General features: G+C 35.1%; 3 protein-coding genes and 1 long non-coding RNA gene across 6 annotated transcripts in view; 2 read left to right on the forward strand and 2 right to left on the reverse strand.

Moving 5' to 3' along the window:
- The window catches only part of LOC105336842 (uncharacterized), a 57,957-nt gene extending 55,953 nt beyond the window's left edge, over nucleotides 1–2,004 (reverse strand). For both annotated transcript variants that reach the window (XR_010715224.1, XR_901527.4), the window contains exon 1: nucleotides 1,893–2,004. This is a non-coding gene — a long non-coding RNA (uncharacterized lncRNA). The remainder of the gene's footprint in view (nucleotides 1–1,892) is intronic.
- On the forward strand, nucleotides 1,988–11,783 carry LOC105336841 (zinc finger protein Xfin). 2 transcript variants are annotated; one of them, XM_034469354.2, is made up of 5 exons: nucleotides 1,988–2,110; nucleotides 3,692–3,881; nucleotides 4,159–4,297; nucleotides 4,804–4,939; nucleotides 5,226–11,783. In XM_034469354.2, the coding sequence occupies exons 2-5, from the start codon at nucleotides 3,721–3,723 to the stop codon at nucleotides 10,403–10,405; spliced, it is 5,616 nt and encodes a 1,871-aa protein (XP_034325245.2). In that variant the 5' UTR covers nucleotides 1,988–2,110; nucleotides 3,692–3,720; the 3' UTR covers nucleotides 10,406–11,783. The 2 variants fall into 2 exon arrangements, with proteins under 2 accessions (XP_034325245.2, XP_011439618.3); XM_011441316.4 differs by having other exon boundaries at nucleotides 1,992–2,114.
- A 3,644-nt stretch (nucleotides 11,784–15,427) lies between these two features.
- On the forward strand, nucleotides 15,428–18,008 carry LOC105336840 (hypothetical protein). The gene is made up of 2 exons (XM_011441314.4): nucleotides 15,428–16,076; nucleotides 16,600–18,008. The coding sequence occupies exons 1-2, from the start codon at nucleotides 15,508–15,510 to the stop codon at nucleotides 17,057–17,059; spliced, it is 1,029 nt and encodes a 342-aa protein (XP_011439616.3). The 5' UTR covers nucleotides 15,428–15,507; the 3' UTR covers nucleotides 17,060–18,008.
- A 1,927-nt stretch (nucleotides 18,009–19,935) lies between these two features.
- LOC109619808 (uncharacterized) overlaps nucleotides 19,936–24,662 on the reverse strand; it is a 45,229-nt gene continuing 40,502 nt past the window's right edge. The window contains exon 3 of the mRNA XM_066088456.1: nucleotides 19,936–20,608. Coding sequence (XP_065944528.1) covers nucleotides 20,143–20,608 — 466 coding nt within the window. The 3' untranslated portion in view covers nucleotides 19,936–20,142. The remainder of the gene's footprint in view (nucleotides 20,609–24,662) is intronic.

Here is a 24,662-nt window from a genome sequence, read left to right on the forward strand (position 1 = left end):
TTGAACAGTTTGAAGCTATTAATTGCCAACAAATTAATAGTTCATTTAAAATATAATCTCCAAAATGGGATATTATTTTACAGTATTTTCAGATACTAGTATACAAGATTTATACATATATTTGGGGGGAAAAAATTAACTCCACATGAAAATATTACATGTTGTTGTAATGGACTTGCAGTGCAGGACCAAACCTGGATTGAAATACTGGCCTCTACTTAATCTCTAGTAAAATTTGCAAGTGCTCTAGCTACCACTGAAATGAGCTCCCTGGCCCTGTAGTGGCACCAGTGATCAAACCACTGTGACCATCACATTTTCCCTCCTTAGTTAATATGACCCTCAAAGATTGATATCCCAGGTTCTTTCCCTTGGTAGAAGTTAATTTTTCAGTTCCAGGGGTTGGTCAAGGCACCAAAGATATAACGGGATGGAAAAAATTATGACACAACACACCTGGATTCCAACCTGGCCCCCTAAGGACTATATATGGTTTGAGCCTAAAATGGCCCCCTAAAATGAACATTGTCATTTTACTGTAATTCTTTGTTTTATTTGTACAAATATACATTTGGAGTTTTTTCATAATTTTTATTTTGATTTTAAAGCCCACAATTTAAAAATATGACATTATAAAGTTTACCTTTTCCCGCCATTTTCTCATTTTTAGCATAAAACGGCTTTAAGGAAACATTGAGCGACTGCTTGAACAAACAAAATATTTTCACCAAAGATGTATCTCCCCAATACTTATAAGTGACAAAAAGTTCGTTTTTGTTCAAAGAGTCGCTCTATATTTCCAATTCGAAAAAAGATAAGAAAAATGTAAATTTTTGATTGATTTTGATTGAATTATAAAAATAGCGTCACTTCTGACGTCATATACAGCCAGTGAGTGCATATAAATCAAATAAATAGGTGAAACACATATTTCATGTCATCTCTTTTATAAAACAACACAACAAATTAATGTACCTGAATCATTTTAAAAATAGCGAATTTTAGGGGCCAAATTTGACTAATATCATATATAGTTCTTTGTAGCCAGGTGCTCTACCAGTTAAACTACCCGGTGCTGGCAATCAAACTTGTCTGGCCATCACATTAAAGATTTCAAAAATTGTTAGCTTAAAGAAATTACCAAATTGTTGCATGTAATGTACATGTTCATTAGGTTGTGACCGATCGCCCAAAAGGGATATACATGTAATAGCCAGTTTGGGTTATAATATAGCCCAAATAGAATATAAATCTAAGTGCAAGAAAATTTTTAAAAATTTATTTAGCAATTTTTTATAAATCCGCAGTAATGTATTTCAAATGCAACAACTTTTTGTTGGCAAGTTTTCCTATAAGCCTAAAGTTTGTACGATTGATCCCCGAAAAAGTTTTGGACATTCTGAGGGATAAATCTTCGTACTGGTATGGTTACAGAAAAAGTTGCTTACCAAAATTTGTTACATTTCATCTATTCTTATGCAGATTTGCTATATTTTTAGCAAAAAATTAAAAATTTCTATTTTTTGCACTTCAAATTTTTATCTCATTTGGGCTATTTTATCCAAACGGGCTATTACATTTATATCTCTTTTGGGCGATTGGTCCCAACCTGTTTATGGTATTGCAATGACAGTTTTTCATATTTCTTTTGGCACTGCTAATTCAACCCATGAGGAGTAGTTGATCCCTAACAGAATATTATGACCCATTCAACTCCTGGTCCAAGCTGTAGATAAACCCTCTCCTAGAAATGTTCCTTTAGCAAGAACTTTTGCCAGTTTTGGCAAAAAGTGCAATAGTCATGGTCCTGAAGGGTTCTAACGAAAATCAGACAAGGTTTGGAAAAAATGAAAAAAAATAATGCAATGATTAAAGCATAACTACATTCCTACATTTATCGTGAGTATAGCAATTGATTCTTGTTCTTGATTTTCTTCACTTCGACACTTGACAGATTTCTTCTTTCCCTCTTCCTCCAAACGACATTTTCTTCCTTCCAAATTGAAGAGTCAGACGCGTCACACGCTTGCGCAAGGACACTGCCTGTGCAAGATGCGAACGCATTTGTAAAAAATACATGTGGATTTCTTTCATCGAAAGAAAAGCAAAAGTAGGTATGTATGTGTCTTATGAAAAGCAGTAAGCTTTAAATTAAAAGGTGACATAGGCATAGCCGTTTATTGTTTGTTTATAGTAAGAATGAAATATATTCTGGGTCGGGTGTTTGCATGATGATAACCCCATTACTGCAGACCTGATTACCCAGGCAAGGTACGAACTGCAACTGCATGTGTAACGCTTAAACTGCTTGATCAAAATATCTGTATGCATAGATATTTCAATTTTATTATCGCTGTATTTAGTATAATGGTGTCTGGACCATGCTAGGCCTAAAAAAAAAAAATTTGTGTTTCGGGTAACCCAACCTAACCTACAAAAATGGCCCGACCCTACCATTTTTAGATGTCTGATTTTATCTGATTGTGAATTTTATCTTATTTCCAATAAAAAATACGTTTTTAAATATGAAACAAACAAACACTCTTAGGATTCATGCAAAAAAAATATGATAAAATAAAAAAAATCTGTACCTACCTAACCTAATTTTTTCATCAGTGTTACCCTAAACACACATATTTTTTCTTTAGGCCCTATGTTTACAAAACATGTCCAGTTCTTTATCATCAGCATGATCATGATAATCGCATATATAATGCGATGAATCAACTTCATGGCAATTGTTTTTGTCCTTCATATACCTTGTCAGGCTTGAAATATTAAGTACAAATTTAACTGATTAAAGTTTACGTATTTCTTGCATGTGGGAGCATATGATGGAGCAGACAGGATTCGAAAGCATAGGTTCCCTGAATCTAACAAATATAACATATTGAACAGCAATATCAAACATAGTTGACCATATCTATTACTTAATTGCAGTTATCTTTAAAATAAAATCAGATAAACTTTCCTGTAAAGAACTATAGGTACACTTTCAGTCATATTTTGGCCTGTTATGAAGTGATTTTTTAAAATCCTCACAAGAAAATTTAATGTTACATTTATTTACAAAAGAATACCTAAAAGTTAAGAATCTATAAATAGTAGCCTGACTAAACTTTCACAAGGGTAATTGTGACGTTATGAACAGTGACTTTTCCCGTAATTTTCTAAAAACTGAGCAGAGGATGCTTACTTTTCAGTAGTTTTTCCGTTGCTCGCGATGAAATTCACATTGTGACTTTAAGTGATATTACTTAAAATATATTGATTTTGTTGTGGGCATTGCTGCGGACACATTTTCCTCTTCAAAAAACTATGAGAAAATGTGCAATTTTCCATCTTATTTGACTACATCTTAGAAATATATGACAAAATGTTAGAGTCATAATTATTATTTTTTGAAAACAGGAATAAAGTTTATAACTTGGTATTTTATATACAAACGTGTTCAAGAAGATGGTACATGCATACTTTCATGGTATTTAAACACTTTTGAATTTTAGGGCAAATATTTAAAGAAACTGTACCTTCTTCTTAGGTTGCTACTCATTTTGAATACCATTGCAATCAAAAATTCGATTTCACACATTTATATGATAAACAATTGTTTTTGAAAATATATATACTGAGTAATATATCTTTAAGTCAACAATATATACCTTATTGAATATTCTATTTACTACTCCAGGAATGTGTGTATCACAGTAGTTGGAGACCATGTCCATTGTGAGGACCACATGTCTTCACTGCAGCGCCACCCTGACAGCTGGCCATTCTAGATCCCAGCCTACAGACATAGTGTGGAACAATGCACTCTCCGCTCTGTTTTCCAGGGACAGTGCCTACCACAATGCTGATAAAGAATTCTTCTGTAATAGGTATACCCATTTCTGACAATCTTGTATATCAAAGATTACCGGTACTATTATAGTCCTATATATACTCGGCACTAAATGGGGCTTTGTGCATTAATTTAGCAGTTTTGTGTTGTAACTGTCATGTGCTCTTTAGTGCTATACATTAATCTACCATAAATCATGCATATAATGTCATGAACAGAAGGAGTGTTTTATTTATGGGTAACAAATTTAACATTTGAATTTTGCATTGCAGATAAAATTTAGCATTTTTATTTAAGATATTATTGAAATGCAGGTGCAGGACAGCCATTCTTGAAGCCTTTAAACGACAGGAGGCATCTGTGAAGTCTATCAGTGATTTAGCAGCATTAGCTAAAACGCATGACGTGGCATCCAATCTTCTGTCTCAAAATGTCCTTTCATCAACACTGAAGGTATAAATCTACGTTCAATTTTTCTCCTACAATAATATTCACAATTTTTTAGAATTAACATGGTCTGCACAAACTTGATTGGTACGAAGTTATATTCTGCTCAAGTGCACCTTCAAAACATGTTTAAATACCTATATTCAAATGCCATTAACAAAGACTTTAAACATTAAAGCTATATCGTATTGGAAAGTTAGATTTCATGCTTACATTTTTTATTTTAATGACCTGCACATTTTAATACTTAATTACCGAGTCTTTTTTATTTCTTGGATAAATGGGATTTGCATTAAAATAAAAATGCAAGCATTCTAACTCTCAGTTACCACATTCTTATGAAAGTAGGCACCTGTTAGCTTAGTGAAATAGATCTCATAAAAACAAAAAAGAAATTCTGAGGAATTTTGTAGGTTACATTGTTGATTGAATGAATTAATTACAAGTTTAGATACAATGTAATTTTGGCTTAGTTTGATGCAGCATTCTACTTTGCATGATATTATATACAGGATGCTGAACAGGAATGGTTTTTGGTGAGCTTTAACCAGAAAGAGGGCTCTCTTCTTTGGCAAGGCTCTCGGACAGGGAAGACCTTCATCAATAGTCACGACTCCATTGCACGCTCCTTCTTCCAATACTGCTCAGGTAGTCTTGTTACTAAAGGAAATTTTCTACTTTATTACATATCCTGGCTGAAAAGAACTTTTTGCTAGATTTTGTACTTTTTGTACTTTAGTGTGAGGAAAAATAATTAAGGAAAGAATTATTATATTTTTGTGATTGATATATTTGAATGGCAGTTTTAAAATATAACACAAATGCAGGTAAAATGACTTTAGTTTAATCATTAAATTGTTCATAAATATAAATACTTGTTAAAACTTTTATCTCAAATACAGCTTGTATTCTATACAAATCTTTTCTTTTATAGAAACCAATAAAGTTGGCACTCCCGGTAAAAGAAACATTGACCAGGACAATAGATCAAATATGGATGACTCATGTGAGTCTAATGATATAGAGGAAAGTGATGGTTTATTATGGAATTGCTGTGTTTGTAATGCTTCATTTGCAAGCAAAAGAGTGTTGCTACATCATATTCGAACAACACACAGGCTGAAGGGAGAAGATGCAGAGATTGTGGCGAAGAGGAAATTCATCCCTGATGTTGATGATTTACCCAGCACAAAGAAAAAGAGAATTGATGAGGAGAAAGATACTGTGGGGAATGTGAGAAAAGATGATCAGATGCATTGGAAATGTTTAGACTGTGGGAACATTTATGTGCACAAAAACAGTGCTAAAATACATTTAAAGAAAGACCACAATATAAGCTTGGCAGAGTCTTTAGGTCACCTTATTGAGGTAACTAGGGAGGAACTGGGTCATGTTGTCAATACAGAGGAAAATGGAGGTCTTTACAAGTGTAAGAAATGTTGGAAAGACTACTTACTGAAGTCATCTGTTGTCAGACACTTAAAAGCAGACCATCATGTCTCACGGTTAAACGTTCACAATTTCATAGATTACCCATCTCCTCAAGCAGGCAAATTAAATAATGATGCACCCGCTCTTGACAAGAGATCCATGATCAAGAGAAAACCTGCAGAGAAAACTTGGAAATGTAAGGTATGTCAAGTTTCATTTAAAGATCAAAAGTCCATTGAGGACCACATGTCTAGTGTTCATGCAATGAGGATCAGCAAGTCAAGAGCTTATATGGAGGTCCCAGTATCAGACAATGAAGATGAAATTCAGGACTATACAGATGAAAGCGATGCCTCTGAACCTCCTAACATTACCCAAAATAATGATGAAGAATATCAAGGTGAGACTGGATCTAATTTTACAAAAATCCGACAGTGGGGATGCAGAAAATGTGGTACTCAATTTTGTCACAAGAAAGATGCTCTTAGACATCTTCGAGTTCGTCATGAATTGTCTGAGAATGATCGATATGAGTTTTTGAAAAAGCTTGATAAAAATATGCCTGAGTTAGAGAGAGAAACATCAGACTTACCTAAAAGTAGCAAAAATTGGCAAAGCTCTTTAAGTGGGGAAAACTATAGCAACAAGTCAGAGATGAATAGGCACATTGAAACTTGTCATAAAACAGCATTTAACAGAGGAGAACAGGTCAAATCTGCAAAGTCATCATTCACTCAGGGAAACAGTCAAGATGAGGTCATAACAATAGAGTCAAATGATGAAGAAGAGACTAACATAGCAGAGAATAATGTTACAGTGTATGCTAAGGAGGGAGCAATATGGGGTTGTCAGAGGTGTAAGAAGACCTTCATCAAGAAGTCCAAGGTCACTGATCACATGAGGATGTATCATAACTTATCCCTCATAGAGGCAGGAGAAGCTGGGAAAGACATTTTGATTCAAAGTCAAAATGGTAAGGATATTCAATGGAGGACTGATGTGGAGGAAGAAGTGTTTGTTGATGTTGAAACTGCTGAGAATAAACCCCAGAAAGAATGGTTCTGCAAGCTTTGTAATAAGAGTTACTTTCGTCGGTCCGATGGTGCGAGACATTGTAGAACTACCCATGATGTTTCTTATGATGAGGGCAAACTTTTGGTTGTACATATATCTGAACTACCTGAAAGCAGGTCAAGCAAAGCTGAGGAAAAAGCCACCAACCAGAGTGAAGGGAATGAAGAGAATGAAAAACAACAACCTTGGAAATGTTTGAAGTGCAGCCAGCAGTTTCATAGCAAACCTGATATTCAACGTCATTTGACAGATATACACTTTATTGCTGACCAAGATCATGAGTTTTTCATTGAAAGGAATAAAGACTTTATCAGAAAATGGATGTGTAGTAAATGTGGGCAAAGATTTTATCATCGTTTTGACACCTCTAGGCACATTAATTTAACACATGACATTGTGTGGGAAAAAGCAAAGGATTTTGTTCAGTTCATTGATGACTGTGATTCAAGCTTCCTGGAAGCTCAAGACAAAGATGAATCCAAACCATATGTGTGTTTAATTTGTAGAAAACTCTTCTGTGCAAAGAAGCAATTGATGATCCATTTGCAGAAATTTCACAAAGCCAAGATTGATGCTGATAATATTGCAAAGCATGTTTTAAGTTTTCGTAAAGTCCATTCCAGAAACTGGGATTGCATATCCCCAGAGGCTGCTGACAATAAAAATCATGTACCATTGTCACTTCTTAGTTCGTATATGGTGGAAGAAGATACAGAGGCCAGAATAGAGGATTCATTTAATTTAGATGATGTAGAAGTGAAAATATTGAAAGGAGATGGATCATACACTGAAGAAACCTGGGCAAAGATAATAGGAACTAGCTATGAGAGTGCCAGCAACAAGTCTACCTCATACCGACCAAAGAAAGACATAGAAAACAAAAGGTTTATCTGCATGCTCTGTAATCTTAGGTACTACAAGATGAAAGAGGCTCAGAGGCATATGTTTTTGAAGCACAAGATTTCCTACATCGAAGCTGTTAATTACATAAATGAGAACAAAGCTGTGGTGTTCAATCAAGATGCTGAAGGGCCCAGTGAGAGGACTCCAAAACGAAGAAAAATCAGAGAAGAAGGGGGACATCTATTTTATTGTACACTTTGTATGAAAGCAGCCATTCATTTTCAGTCCAGTCAACAACACATAACCAATTACCACAAGGAGAAGAAAGAAAATGTCTGCAAGAAGATCTGTAGGTCTCAGAATGTGGATGTATTCAAGTTAGGAAATGAGGACAAAATGAACTTTGTTTGTGTGCTCTGCTGTGTGACATTTAGAAGCAGAATTGATGGTTTCAAGCACATAGCAAAGGAGCACACTCAAGTTCCTCAAGATGAGATCTCTGAGTTCTTATTCACCAAGGAAGACAAGATGAAAACCTGTGTGGTAAAGTTCAACAAGTCCAATGGAGTGGTTAGGGTCTTCAGTGTTATGACTGAGGACATCTTAAATGATGTTAAATTTTCCGAGATCAGCACCATCAGAGAAGAAGAAGGATCAGAGGACGAGGAGGAGAAAAAGAAAGCAATGAAGATGGAAAAAGAAGATGGTAAAGATGTTGTCATGGATTATGAGAATGTAGAAGATTCATTGGCGATCCTTTTGATGAACATGAGTAATCCTGAGAGTTTTCAGAAGTTTTCTTACAATGAATTTTACTACATCTTCTCTATACCTGCAAAATCACAGAAAAATGTACCATTTAGTATTGTTAGCCACATTTCTTGTCCAAACTGCCCAAGACAGTTCATTGATCAAAAAGCTCTTCATAAACACCTGCTCTCCTGTTGTGTCCCAAAACAAAATACCTGGGAATGCCTGAATTGCAGGAAAAGTTTCAAATCTGTTGGATCTTTGGTAAATCATATTCAGAAGCAGTACAACCTTCAAGGTACAGATGTGTTGAATTTTATGCGTTCAAGAGAAATTGTCATTGCACCAGAGAATGGAGTTGAGATACTTGTTGATGGCAGAAGTGAACAAGATATAAAGTCTTTGTTCAACATCAAAAAATCAGAGGAGAATGTGGAAAATGATGATGAAAATGAAGAATCCAATCAGTCTACAGATGAGGGAGATACAAGAAAACAGTGCTTTGTTTGTGGATATAAATGTAGTGACCGAAAAGCTTTGTTTAAACATTGTGAAGAGGCCCACTCCATTACAGGTCATAACAACAGGTTCACAGAATGCATAAAGTGCATGACTTATTTCAAGTCACGCATGGACATCATGGATCATCTTCATAGTGTCCATGGCATTAAGTGTCCAAAGCTGTATGAGAAAAGCCATGTGTGCGTCCTTTGTGAGGAAAAGTTCAGTGACAATGTGCAGCTGGCTAAGCATGTCAGGACACATGGAAATAGGTTCACTTGCAAACACTGTACCAAGAGGTTTGAAAGCTATTCAAAAATGGCAACACATTTAAAAATCCATTCAGAGAAATTTCCAAGAAAACCAATGAACTGTATCATTTGTAACTTATCTGTGCCTGGAGAGTCTTATCTCGGACATCTTATTGTTCACTATGATAGGAAATATGGACCATGGAAATGCCTTGTGTGTGAAAAAGACTTTAACCTTAGAAGAAATTTAAAAGAACACCTTAAAGGAGAACATCAGATCTCCATATGTGAGAAGTGTGGCAAAACCTTTAACTGTATGTACACTCTAAAGCAACATGAGGCTGTGCATAGGAGCAAAGTGAAATGTACCTTGTGTAACAAGCAATTTGATAATAAGATTGAACTTGCCATTCATAAGAGAATCCATGTAAAGTACTGGATTTGCCATATTTGTGGGAGAAATCTCCCTAATCAGAACGCCTTGAGTGGCCACTTAAAAGCTCACAAGGAGAAAAAGGCCTTGACATCAATTCAGAAGTCAGAAAAATATTGTCAAATCTGCAACAGAAACTTCAGCAGCTATGAGATGTATCAGAAGCATCAAGCTATTCATAAAGGAGACAGACTCCATTGTTGTCAATACTGTGGGAAGAAGTACTCCTACCTTGGCTCCCTGAAACTTCACTTCCGCACAAACCATCCAGAACACAAGCCCTATAAATGCGTGGTTTGTGGAAAGACATTTTCCACGTATCATCAGAGGTTTCTTCACATGCGAGAGCACAAAGACTACAGGGATCCGATTCGACCATTCAAATGCTCCTTCTGTCCTGGCCGATTCAAGCACAAAATGAGCCTGCAACGCCACGAAAGACTCAAACATTTTAATGAGTCCCTGATTGGCTTTAGATGTGAGAAATGCAACAAAGAGTTCACCAATGGACAACAATTACTGAGACATGCCATGTTTTGTGAGCCAGTCCTCACTGAACATTCAGGCGGAGTGGGAAGCAGTGTGATGGTGGAGAATGAGAGCACAGGTTTAGAGGTTGTGGCTGAGGAGACGGTGGCCCTGGAGACCTCTGGAAGGAGGTCAGAAGACCCAGGGGGACCTCAGTCTGTACAGGTCCACACCATCAACATTGGCTCCGAGGTCCTGTCCTTCTCCTGCAGTGACCAGGAGGAACTGATCCTTGAGGTACCCGAAGGGATGTTGGTGGAGACAGATAATGGGTACCAGATCATTGTGTCGGAAGGAAGTTGAATGTCTGTGGAACAATCAAAATAATCATTCTTTCATTAGCTGATTTTGTTTATGGTTATCATTGAACAAACAACAGCTGTAGACACTCACAATGTGAAGATTTTTACAAGTTGCTCTTTATACAAAAAATGAACAATTAATTGTCATTGTGAGAGGAGAGAAATTTTGTCCCTTTTTATATAAATTCTAATGAAAACCTCTTTTCGTGTTATAAGATGTCATATCCTTTCGTGAATATTTAAAATGTGTGAATCATCATATTTTCCTATTTTTTTAATTACAATTATAAAGTGTATTGAAGTTGTAAATAAGGGGAAAATTTTTAAAACTTTTGGTGCAATTTTTTCATGAATACATTGTAAAAAGCACTTCAGATTTTTCTTAATCTTCAGATTCTAAAACAAAATCTTAATGATTATGTTTTGTTTTTGTTTTGAATGAAAGTGGCAAATTGGCATTTTATTCTGTATACCTGCTACACAAATTAGTCATTTCCACTAGATAGTGTATATATAAGGACTGAACCCAATGATTAACGGAAAGCAACATGTTTACACTAAATGTGTGTTATTACATGTTCTTTTACTTGTCAATGCTTTAATACTCATCATTTTTTTACATGTATGTTGTACACTATATTTTGTACATATTTTTGGCATTATTCTTTTGTAAATTGGAATTTCAATCATTGTAAAAAGTGGTCTTTATCTTTTTATCATCTACCAGTACCTTTCTTCTTGAATTTTCTAAGGGAGGCTATATTATGTTAGATTTTGTGTTATCGTCTCAAATACAAAACAAAAATTAACCAACAGATTTATAGAGTATTAATATAAAATTCCTCATTTCAAAAATCGCTAAAAATAAAATTAGAGAAAAATCATTTTGGAATCAAAACTTTCCTGTGAAGAAGAACAGATAAACGGGTACATGTAGTAAGAATAATAGCATTTTGCATGTAGAGAAGTCATTGGTGAAAATGGCCTGGCTGATAATGTAAACAGATAACATCTACAGGCTCTTCACCTCTTTATGAGTTTGTTAATCTGAAAATCTACAAGTATTGTTGATTTATGGACATCAAACTCAGTCACTGAACATGGTTTTACTGTGACATTGTCTCATCAATTAAGTCAATTAGCTAGAGCTCGGACTACAGATGTAGATATTAAATGAAATAATCATGTCTGTACTTAAGTTTTGTAAGTTGGAATCAATAGCGGGTTGAGATAATGTCCTTGAGGACATTTCAAATTTTACCTTGATGTATTTTTTTCTTAGGTTTTTTTTTTCCTGATTACCTTACACGTACAAATTTATGCAGGGTATATACTACACATTTATGAAGAAGAAATCCTTTCTAATAAATGATTGAATGTTTTTTTTCTTTTGTTTTGTCTTTTTGAGATATGATTTAATCATTGATAAGGTAATTTTAATCTGAACGAGTTTAAATTCATGAACAAGTGATGTTCTTAAATTTTTTTATTATCTAATTTTCACAAAAAAATATTTATTTTTCAAGTTAAATTTTTCATGAAAATTTATTCATAAAATGAAAAAAATATATATTTGAAAATAAAACTTTTTATACATGTTACATTTTTGAGCATGTATTTTTTCATATCCGTTGAAATCCCTATAACTTTAACCCATTCCCTTCCCAACAACGCCCACACATTTTTCAATAGTATAATTTTGTAAGCTGATGGTAATGGAGGTTATGTTTTGTAAAATTAATGTGGTACTAAGCTAGAATGAAGATTATTAAAAATGATACCATTACCTTCAGTTGTCAGAGAGAGAGTTAAATCTAAAACTGTTAACCCTTACAAGGTCTTTTTTTTTTTTTGAAAAATGCAAGATTTAAAGATTCGACCTTGACACTGATCACCAACTTCAGATCAGGATAATGACATACACTTAGTTAAGACAACCTTTGTGCAAAGAATTAGCATTAATTACGAGTCCCAAATAAGAAAAAATATAATAAGTGATGAACTTTGAAAAATTTGGAGATAAAATATGAAATTAACACGAAATAAATATAAAGAATTAAAAAAAAAGAAAATTGCTTCCAGCAAAAGTTTACTTTCGTCATATTCGTATGCTAGCGATGTAACGCATGGTCCTTTCAAGTCACAGTCCCAGTCTATGCCAAAGTAAAGCTAAAATATGCGTGATTTCAATTTTGAATCGTTTTTAAGGTTCGACAGAATGAAAAAGAAATCGGGATTTTCTAAGACTGGGTTGACCTCTTTTCGACTCAAAGTTACAAAAAGTTCTGATTTTAAAGTCAATTTACTATGGAATCCGGATAGGGCCATGTAGTTCACTATCGCATCATCGCACCATCGACGTTTGAGTCGATAGTGAGATGGTGCGATAGTGCGATGACGATGATGCGATAGTGCGATGACGATAATGCGATGGTGCGATAGTGCGATGACGATGATGCGATGGTGCGACAATGCGATGACGATGGTGCGATGGCACGATAAAGCGATAGCGCAATGATGCGATGATACGATAGCGATAACGCGATGGTGCGATAGCGATGACACGATGTTGCGATAGCGATGGTGCGATGCTCTATCGCGTTATTATTAGTTCTTTATCGCGTCATCGTCATCGTATTATCGTAGCATCGCTCTATCGACTTTCCATAAGAAGGATTATATTCCCAGCAGCCATTGCACAACATGGCGTTTGATGAGGAAGAGATGCTAGTAAATATTATCAATGGGTAGGACTTGAGATGAAATAAATTTATTACAGACGAAGTAACATGCAGATGTTTGTATTTGTTGATGTATAAATATAAATCCTGCAAATATATCATCAGAAAAAAAACTATTAAGTAATTAACTTGTACATAATTCCCATCTAAATCTAAATGAAAGTATAATACTTTTGCAACATCATAATTCATATTATGTTCACAAGTCATTAAATATTTAAAGGGAGGTAACTCTTACAATTACAACGAATATAGAGTACGCATTTTTCCCTTGTTAGTCATACAAAAAAGTACTGGTTAAAAATATTAAAGACACACTCTTTATCAATCTAACAGCTCACATACTGACATTAAATCTTATTTCGCTCAAGATATAAAGCATAATTATGTGTTTGTTAATTAATTTGAATGAGAATTATCATCCCCCCATTTGAATCCATGCCTTAATCATGTGGTTTTCATTAATTGCATTGTTTTCTTTATTTATTTACCTATGATTTAAATATTTATATCGTTAGCAAAAGGGTAAAGCTAATTTGTAATACCTAATTATTATTAGAGAGTCAAGTTTATCAACCTCTCATATAAAATCCGTTCACATATTCACTGCCTGTCGCTTTTTCTCCTTCCATGCGCAAAAAGTCGATGGCGCGATGTTGCGATGACACGATGACGATGACGCGATAAAGAACTAACGATGACGCGATAGAGCATCGCATCATCGCTATCGCACCATCGTGTCATCGCTATCGCACCATCGCGTTATCGCTATCGTATCATCGCGTCATTGCGCTATCGCTTTATCGTGCCATCGCACCATCGTCATCGCATTGTCGTGCCATCGCATCATCGTCATCGCGCCATCGCACCATCGCATCATCGTCATCGCACTATCGCATCATCGTCATCGCACTATCGCACGATCGCACTATCTACTCAAACGGCGATGGTGCGATGATGCGATAGTGAACTGCATGGCCCTATCCGGATTCCATAATTTACACTAATTCTTTCTCTTCTTTTTTTCCCAGTTTTAGAATAGGCATGGCAAATTATTGAAACGTGTGTTTTATCACATCTGTCTCACTAGAAATGTAGTTTTAAAAATAGGAGGATTTTAACAATTTATTTAAATTAATAACTGAGAAAATTAGTGGGTGTCATCCCAGTTATGTTATGGCTTCAGTTAATTTTTTTAATATAAAAACATATCTTCAGTTTTATGCAATCTTAAAACAGATTATCATGATCAGATTTAAATCATTATTATTACACGGTCTGACTTATTGGTATTGTTGGCATTGAACAGTCTCTGTCGTCAGCAATCGTTTTCCGTCAACAACAAAATCTTTTACTTGCACCCACAATGACAAAGTGTAAAACCCCACCCGGCAACATGGTAGATAACACACATGATGAAAGCGGTAGAGAACACACATGATGAAAGCAGCCCCAAAAAAAACACAAAACCTTAACACGGTCCCTCATTCATTCCAGGTTAACCTCTGACCTCCGACCTCGTACAAGAGAATGCAAATTTTAAGACATGAATATAATCTTCGTCTAAATGGTGATAGAAAAATATAGCACCTCCCAAAACTCTTATTATTTGTATGGTTGAAGAAATTATCTTGCTAAGATAAAAAGAAATATTTTAACGTCAGAGGCCTGTGTTTTCGTTGAATCAACGACACGGTGTCACTATGGCAACAGGGTCGGTACAAATGAATAAGTTGATTATTATGTTGCTCCTTTTTGGAGACTTGTCAACTATCCATGGAGAAATTTTCTGGATCCGCGTATGAACTAAAACAAAAGACGCATACATATTCGTTTTTTATTTTAGACTTTTTTTTTGCTGTCCTCTTTCGTGTCCATATCCTATTAATCGAAGATTATAGAGATATCTGTTTTACTTCACAAGGTGTCGACTTAATCTTAATGATAACGACAGCTTTGAAATCAAAATACAAGCAACTCGCAAAAGGCTGAATCCATTAAACAGTGTTAAAGCCTCTATATAATGTTAATTTCCAGCACAGACCAAAGGGTGACATCGAAGGAGAGGTCTGATTCTGCTGTGCTGAGGCAATTCCACGTCCTGGATATCAGCGGGTCCGTGGATTAATATCTTTGGGGACGATAAAATTCCGGCGGCGGTGTCACTCATGCAACACTCAATTAATCCTGCATATACTGGTTTTTAAACCCTTTTAAATGAATCTAAATCATCGATGCTGTAGCAAGACATTTATCACTTTGTTTGCTTTAATGTCGAGAAAAATGTCAAAATTGTTTTGCTCCCCTTATATAAACTTGTTCAGATAACCTAGCATTTCTGCGTCTGGCCATTTATATTGATATGGAAAATATCACCAAAAATGTAACGGGACTCGAAGTGTCGTCTGCAAAATCTTTACCACCATCCGATGGAGCTAAAAGTGGATACGATTTACCTGTGTACGGTTTAGAGAATGGACAATTTTATTCCATTCACATACCTGCAATCACCTGTATCATTTTAAGTTTTATATCAGTTGTTGCTATCTTGGTTGCATCGTTCAGACTGCAGAGTATCAAGACGTTCTTCTCCTGGACAAAGAGTGAACGGTTTGTGGTTTACCTCGCTCTCTGTGATGGTCTCTTCAACGTCGCTCACAGTATGGACCATACTCACATCGTACTCACAAGGAACCATGTGTACCCCAAGGAACTGTGCGAGTTCTATGGATTCATGTTGGCGGAATTCATTACAGCACAAAACCTGATGGTCAACGTCGTTGCGCTGAATGTATTCGTTTTGATCTACTTCAAGAAGGACTTGAACTTTGGCGCCTACGATTATCGTCTGCTTCTCTATACGTTTGGACTGCCCTGCGTTGGAGGGTCTGTGGCCGCTTACTTCGGAACCCTCGGTCCTAATGGAACTTTGTAAGTATAGTTCTGAGCAATGACAGTTTCTAAAACAGGCTATGTTTATTATACAGCTATGTATTATTCACAAATTCATGTTTTAAATTCATGCTAATATACTTTTTTTTGTTTCAATTCATGAATTCATCAGCTGCTTAGATTATTAGATCAATGGTCCATTCATTCTTATATTAACAGGCTAAAATACTATTCTGGTATACAATACTAGAACAATGGTCTCTTTAATAAGACCATAAAAAAGCTGGCTCCCACGCCAATTTAGATATTCTATGAGTCTACGGCATACTAAGTAACTTCATAATTAGAAATTATTAGAAATTATCATGCCCCCCCCCCCCCCCCCATCCATTAAATCTGAATGTAACCAAACGGCCCACAAGGTTGATTAATTTGTTTATAATGTGTTCAGAGAATAAATGTAATTCATTTGAATAAATCTGACATTAATGATACATTCTTACAGAATGATTCGTCGGGCGAATGAAATAAAACCAATTCCTGCTGCGTTTTTTACTTTCAGCTGTTATTTTGACGGGGTAAAGGGGGAACTGGTCAATGTTTTCTTCACGACCGTCCCGTTACTAGCTGTCCTTCTGATGAACATCGTCTTTTATGCAATGACGTGGAGGAAGATAAGTACCGAGTCCAGGCGACTACAGCACACCCTGGGCCAAGAGGCGGCGACCATCCGGGCATCTTTACAGGCCGCCAAAACTATGTCCTTGTTCGTCACGGCTTTCTTCGCGCAGTGGTGGGCAATGGCGCTCTATGGAATCTGGCAAATGATCGCCCCCGTCCCCCAGAGTTTGTTTCAGTTTGTGACCACTTTTTCCAACATCGGTGGTATACTAAACGGCGTAGTTTACATCATTATCAGGCGGCGGCGGGCGACCGCCAAAGCCAAAAAGATGGCGACAAAGGAAAAACAGTTTCAAGATATTAAATCAGTCTCTGAAAAAGTAGAGAATTCGAGTGTTTAGAAATTGCGTTCGTGTTGTGTGTTGTGTAATTTAGACAAGCTTTAATTAAAGGCAAACTATATTTATGTGACGTTTTTCGACCGTTCCAGGATATGATCAACAGTATGCAGCTCCTGAATAAACACATCGAAGACAGTCGTGTCCACGTTGAACAAATCCGAGAGGTTTTTCTCAATAATTTAGCATCCTTAAACACGTAATACTTGAGCAATCTGAAGCTATGGTTTTGTAGCTTGATCATTTACTGTAACATCAAGTGTATTAAGACTTTGATATGTTTTGCATTATTTATTTTTCATGATTTTTGTCAGCTCAAATGCACTGCAAATAATCGGTTTTGAAATTGATTTTACAATGAAGGAGAAACAAGCTGTACAAATACAACTCAAAGGTACCGAGTTATTTGCTTAATATCTGATTGAAACAAGATTCGATCATTGTCTGTATGTCTGTCAATTTTAAAACACTCAATGTTCCATTCTCGATCTCTCGAAATCAGCATCATGGTAACGGTTTACCTCTTATATATAATATTCATTTAGAAAGTGTTCAATGATAAGAATGTTTAGGCTTCCGACTTGTGTAATAAAGTAAGATCTTGGTAATGCAGGTGAAAAATGTGGTTATCTGCCTTTCGGTGTTGGGTAGGGGGCGGCCACAATCATTTGAGGTATTCACTTTTTACAACTTGGCTGCTTAATATGTAAAACGCATGTTTATAATTAGTTGTTTGGTATCAGCTGAAAGATTGTGTCAGGAAACGATTCTTTGTCACAAAAAAATTCTCTTTGAAGACGGTTCAAAGGTTAGGGCAGAGGAAGCATATAAACAATATCATCATATACGAACACAAAGAGAAGAACATGTATATACATGTTCTAATGTATAAATGTCAACATTTATTTCAAAGGCATAAGTACATTTATAGTGTACTGTGGTTTCATTAATATTCAAGGGTATCAATATTAATTTTCATGGATAAAGTGAAAATCACAGTTTTAAGGATATGTAAATTCGTGGCCAATGACCCCATCAATACAAAATGTTAATAGAAATTTCATTTCAATGAACATTAAATTTCATGGATCGACTTAAAAACGAAATCCACGAAAATTGTTATTCAACGAATATTGATGAAACCACAGTATTTGGTAAAACTAGGAATACATGTATGTAGTAGTATTTCACGTAAAAATAGGAAATCAACGAATGAGGTAAATAAGATAAATGGCTGGATGGCTGTGGCCATTTGTAGAAAAATTTATCTTAAAAAAGCTATTTATGAAAATATAAGAAAAGTTTGAATGTTCAAGCTAACATGTATGAATTTTGTTTCACTTAATAATAGCATATAGCAATAAGCTTTGAAAATCATATGTAATAATTTAAGATAGATCTTTTGGTTATTTTATATTCAAGAACCGTATTCCTTTTCTTCGTTTACATTCAATTTCTATAACTCGTTAATTGTTCATGCTCTGATTAAACAACAACTTAAATTTTCGTTTTTTTCTGCTACATACTGCAACGCGTGCATCTATGGCATACCGTTGGGACAAAGAGAAAAATAATTTCCCGGGAAAGTCATTGCTAGCCGTTACCGGTTTCCTGCCCCCACAAACACTAATAATGGACACTTGTATGTAGTGTTAAGATCCAATTTCATTCGTCTTTGCTCATTGCATTTTGAGGAGCAGCGAGGCACTTGCACTTGCTCACTCCCAAGAAATCTTTTCTGATGGGTGTACGTGTTTGTGTGTGCAAGGGGAGGGGGTGGTGTCTTTGTGCCCCGATATTACATCAATTAGATGATTGTCTGCTTCGTTTCTTGTTAGATTAATTTGATTTTGCTATGATTATAAAATCTGATTTTTCATTAGCCACCGAATGTTTAAATTTAGTACAAGTAAAATATATTCATAGCAATGGATTTAATTGGTATTAAAAATGGGTTGGATTACAATGTGCACTTTAAGGATCATTCCACTAGACAGAAAAGATTAACTATCGATTTGGTGGTCGTGAGTTCTTTTGTGAATCGCAGAATGTCGGCAGTCGATCCTCGTTGTCCTTTGATTTTGATGCTGCTTAAACCACAGGTCCAATTGTCCACCTACAGTAAACTCCAAACAAATAGATTGAAACTTAAATGTAAATTGTTTCCGTTATTTAATCTGTCATGACATTTCCACGCATATACAATGCTATTAAATAAATCCATGAAAGGCTTTGTTATAATGAAGACATAAGCTAAAATTGGGCTCTTCATTAACGAAAAGAAATATATCTTTAACCAAAATGTAAGGGGGTGTACAGCCATCTTGTATACTAGTATTTGGGGATAAAATGTAAACCTTTCTTAAATTGAACTGCCTTGTTTCTGCCACAAACTGACAAAGTGTAGACTGGATTTTCTTGATCTAAAAATGAAACCCATGCTGACTGATAACCAAAGGGTACCCTATTTCAGGGCAAAGTTACAACATTAATGTGCAAATCTCAACAAATGGTCGTAGAGGGGACGTCAATGAATCACTTTCTAATTTTTTCATATTTTTAAACCTTCAAAATAAGTCTGCAGCTGTGCAGTTCTACAGCTGTTCTAAGCGATTAAAATTTTGTATGCGAACATGTATGTAACTTGCATACATAACGTGTAGAACCTCATATTTATTGCATTTTTAGCTTTTAACAGCAGTTTTGGACAGAAACAAGCCAGTTCAAGAAATGTTTACATTTTCATTTTCAAAAGTACAAGATGGCCGCACACCCCCCTATAAGTTGTGATAAGTTTACGGTTACAACAGAGTCGTAACACTTTTAATGCTATATATCATGTTATTGAGAAGGCTGGATGGTCAACAAATTATTAATCATATTTATCTTAAAATCATAAAGAGGATATTGTTTATCATACACTGTATATTATCTAGTAAAGAAAAATCCTAATATTTCAGCTTTAAAATTTGAACATTTTCATATAGCTCTCGCTTAAAGAAGATTAAAACAGTCTAAAATGGCCGTTTCCATGCATCCCTCTTAATCCTGGATCCTTCATCTGTAGAGATGGTCACAGCAGGTAACTACATCTTCGTGTCTATAACCGATACATCGACCTTCCTATGATTGTTTCCAAAATCCTTCTGTCTGGGACATTTGAAGGACTTGTTACCATGGCGATCCCTCCTTCTCTTGATGATAATGTACACGACACCATTCACAACTCCCCCAAGGTTGGTGATTATGACCGTTATTGTTAAATACTCCTTTGGAATCACTGCAAACTTGTACCAGACGATAGCAATACCAAGGGCCCACCACTGAACGAAAAAAGCGGTCACAAACAGACTCATCATTTTTGCCGCCCTGTGGGACGCGCGGACTGTTTGAACCTCGTTTCCGAGCATGGTTTTGATCCGCTTTGACTCTGTGTGGATTTTCCACCATGTAAGCACATAGAGAACAATGTTTGCGACTAGAACCGTTGTCATTGGAACAGTTGTAAAGAAAATGTTGGCAACAGCTCCTTTGACGGCGTCGAAATGGCAGCTGTCAAAATATATAATTATGATATTTTATGATAAACCATATAACTATTTGGAATTGAAAGAACTTTGCTCCAGCTTTTTAATGATTTATTGGCAAACTTCTACAGCATGCCGCATTTGAGACTTTTCGCGCGGTGGTTTGAACTCAACAACCTAGTTAACATTATGAAACGCCTGCGTTAGGTCAATCCCGTTGACTATCTTCGATGAATTCATATGTTGTCATGTTTCTGTATAAGATATATATATTTTACAAAGTGTGTATATATAATATTCTAGTGTGTATCCATAATATTCTAGCTTTTCTACTGCTAAGGGGAGATTATGTCTCATACAACTACTAAACACAGTTTCGTATAAAATCCAGGGGGTTTTTCTCTGGGGAAAAGCATGATGGGTAGGGATTTTCCTGCTATTTTTATGCGGTATACATGAAAATCGAATTTTTAAACTCTCAGTTGCATAATAAAGTGAATTATCTTTCGAATACATGAAAAAGGTATGTAGAAAAATTTTAAAAATTAATTTTGTGAGACTCTAAAATAAAGGGCGGTAACTCCAAAAACATCCCGATTTTACACATGCAGAATTTCATGAATTTTTTAGCGGGTAACATAGCTCTTTAAAAAGCTGGCGAATGTACCCTGAAAATACTATGAAATGATGCCTAAGGACTTGTTCTTGAAAATGTACAGAAATAAAAATGGCTGATTTGGTTGCATTCTGCTTTTAGGGGGAGCCTAAAATGCATGGGTGTACTGCATTTAGAGGCATCCTTTTGTCTATTTTCGGCATGTTTTGAGTGCCAAATAAATTCTAGCATTAGGTTACATGTGCATTATTTTTAAATATTTACAAAATTCACGATTTTATCTTTCTATTGATATATAAATATATATGTAACATATTTTAACAATTTATTTTTATAGGGGTCAGTTTTGCTTGCCCCTCATCTGAAAACGTCCTTATAACGTTACATATAAAACTGTGTTTTGCACCCTTAAGGGAACACATAATATAACGTTGATCTGTCTTTATCTTACAAAATTGCTGCGTTAGCATTTTTGTTCAGTCAGTAGAGTTTTAGTTTGACCCTCAAGTATTAAATAAAGGTATAACATGCTTTGTGCATGTTTCATTTCTCACTTTATGACGTTGTGTATATGATTGTGTATTGTGACGTGTTGTTTTACATTGTGATGCATTAGCATTGTGACATTTTTAAGTGTGACGTCATGTCAACAAAGCCGCTCCGATCATGAGTTCACAACTTTTAGTTCCAATAATAGAATAGAGAGAATATGATACACTTATTTTATGTGTATGTGTATTTAATTATGTGTTAAAATGAGTATCCGGTTATGGACTTTTGAGCCGCTCTATTAATTCAACAAAATTTCATATGAAATGATTACACATGTGTGCATAATTCAAATAGACAATTGTGTAGAGTATCAGAAATTGTATTAGACGGGGGGGGGGGGGGTGTAATTATTTTTTTAAAACTTGTTTGTCATCAGTATCAAATGCGCAGTACCATTGGTTATGTTCAATTCATTAAATAAAGTAGAATTAGTAAGTGGAAAGTCAGTTTTGAATTTTGAACTGCACAGTCGTGTTCGAAAGGTCTATCTTTGTATTTGACACATCCTACCTAAATGACAATATCTCGGCCATTATTTCACTAAATTCAACTTTGTGTACACCAAAATGTTTGTAATATTCTCCTCTTTGCATCAAAGCATTAAAAAGTGGCATACATAAATATTTTATTTCCTTTAAGGGAACACATAATATAACGTTGATCTGTCTTTATCTTACAAAATTGCTGCGTTAGCATTTTTGTTCAGTCAGTAGAGTTTTAGTTTGACCCTCAAGTATTAAATAAAGGTATAACATGCTTTGTGCATGTTTCATTTCTCACTTTATGACGTTGTGTATATGATTGTGTATTGTGACGTGTTGTTTTACATTGTGATGCATTAGCATTGTGACATTTTTAAGTGTGACGTCATGTCAACAAAGCCGCTCCGATCATGAGTTCACAACTTTTAGTTCCAATAATAGAATAGAGAGAATATGATACACTTATTTTATGTGTATGTGTATTTAATTATGTGTTAAAATGAGTATCCGGTTATGGACTTTTGAGCCGCTCTATTAATTCAACAAAATTTCATATGAAATGATTACACATGTGTGCATAATTCAAATAGACAATTGTGTAGAGTATCAGAAATTGTATTAGACGGGGGGGGGGGGGGTGTAATTATTTTTTTAAAACTTGTTTGTCATCAGTATCAAATGCGCAGTACCATTGGTTATGTTCAATTCATTAAATAAAGTAGAATTAGTAAGTGGAAAGTCAGTTTTGAATTTTGAACTGCACAGTCGTGTTCGAAAGGTCTATCTTTGTATTTGACACATCCTACCTAAATGACAATATCTCGGCCATTATTTCACTAAATTCAACTTTGTGTACACCAAAATGTTTGTAATATTCTCCTCTTTGCATCAAAGCATTAAAAAGTGGCATACATAAATATTTTATTTCCTTTAAGGGAACACATAATATAACGTTGATCTGTCTTTATCTTACAAAATTGCTGCGTTAGCATTTTTGTTCAGTCAGTAGAGTTTTAGTTTGACCCTCAAGTATTAAATAAAGGTATAACATGCTTTGTGCATGTTTCATTTCTCACTTTATGACGTTGTGTATATGATTGTGTATTGTGACGTGTTGTTTTACATTGTGATGCATTAGCATTGTGACATTTTTAAGTGTGACGTCATGTCAACAAAGCCGCTCCGATCATGAGTTCACAACTTTTAGTTCCAATAATAGAATAGAGAGAATATGATACACTTATTTTATGTGTATGTGTATTTAATTATGTGTTAAAATGAGTATCCGGTTATGGACTTTTGAGCCGCTCTATTAATTCAACAAAATTTCATATGAAATGATTACACATGTGTGCATAATTCAAATAGACAATTGTGTAGAGTATCAGAAATTGTATTAGACGGGGGGGGGGGGGGTGTAATTATTTTTTTAAAACTTGTTTGTCATCAGTATCAAATGCGCAGTACCATTGGTTATGTTCAATTCATTAAATAAAGTAGAATTAGTAAGTGGAAAGTCAGTTTTGAATTTTGAACTGCACAGTCGTGTTCGAAAGGTCTATCTTTGTATTTGACACATCCTACCTAAATGACAATATCTCGGCCATTATTTCACTAAATTCAACTTTGTGTACACCAAAATGTTTGTAATATTCTCCTCTTTGCATCAAAGCATTAAAAAGTGGCATACATAAATATTTTATTTCCTTTAAGGTAGCTAAACACAGTTTCGTATAAAATCCAGGGGGTTTTTCTCTGGGGAAAAGCATGATGGGTAGGGATTTTCCTGCTATTTTTATGCGGTATACATGAAAATCGAATTTTTAAACTCTCAGTTGCATAATAAAGTGAATTATCTTTCGAATACATGAAAAAGGTATGTAGAAAAATTTTAAAAATTAATTTTGTGAGACTCTAAAATAAAGGGCGGTAACTCCAAAAACATCCCGATTTTACACATGCAGAATTTCATGAATTTTTTAGCGGGTAACATAGCTCTTTAAAAAGCTGGCGAATGTACCCTGAAAATACTATGAAATGATGCCTAAGGACTTGTTCTTGAAAATGTACAGAAATAAAAATGGCTGATTTGGTTGCATTCTGCTTTTAGGGGGAGCCTAAAATGCATGGGTGTACTGCATTTAGAGGCATCCTTTTGTCTATTTTCGGCATGTTTTGAGTGCCAAATAAATTCTAGCATTAGGTTACATGTGCATTATTTTTAAATATTTACAAAATTCACGATTTTATCTTTCTATTGATATATAAATATATATGTAACATATTTTAACAATTTATTTTTATAGGGGTCAGTTTTGCTTGCCCCTCATCTGAAAACGTCCTTATAACGTTACATATAAAACTGTGTTTTGCACCCTTAAGGGAACACATAATATAACGTTGATCTGTCTTTATCTTACAAAATTGCT

This window comes from Magallana gigas, chromosome 6 (assembly GCF_963853765.1).
Source record: "Magallana gigas chromosome 6, xbMagGiga1.1, whole genome shotgun sequence".
Taxonomy (NCBI): domain Eukaryota; kingdom Metazoa; phylum Mollusca; class Bivalvia; order Ostreida; family Ostreidae; genus Magallana; species Magallana gigas.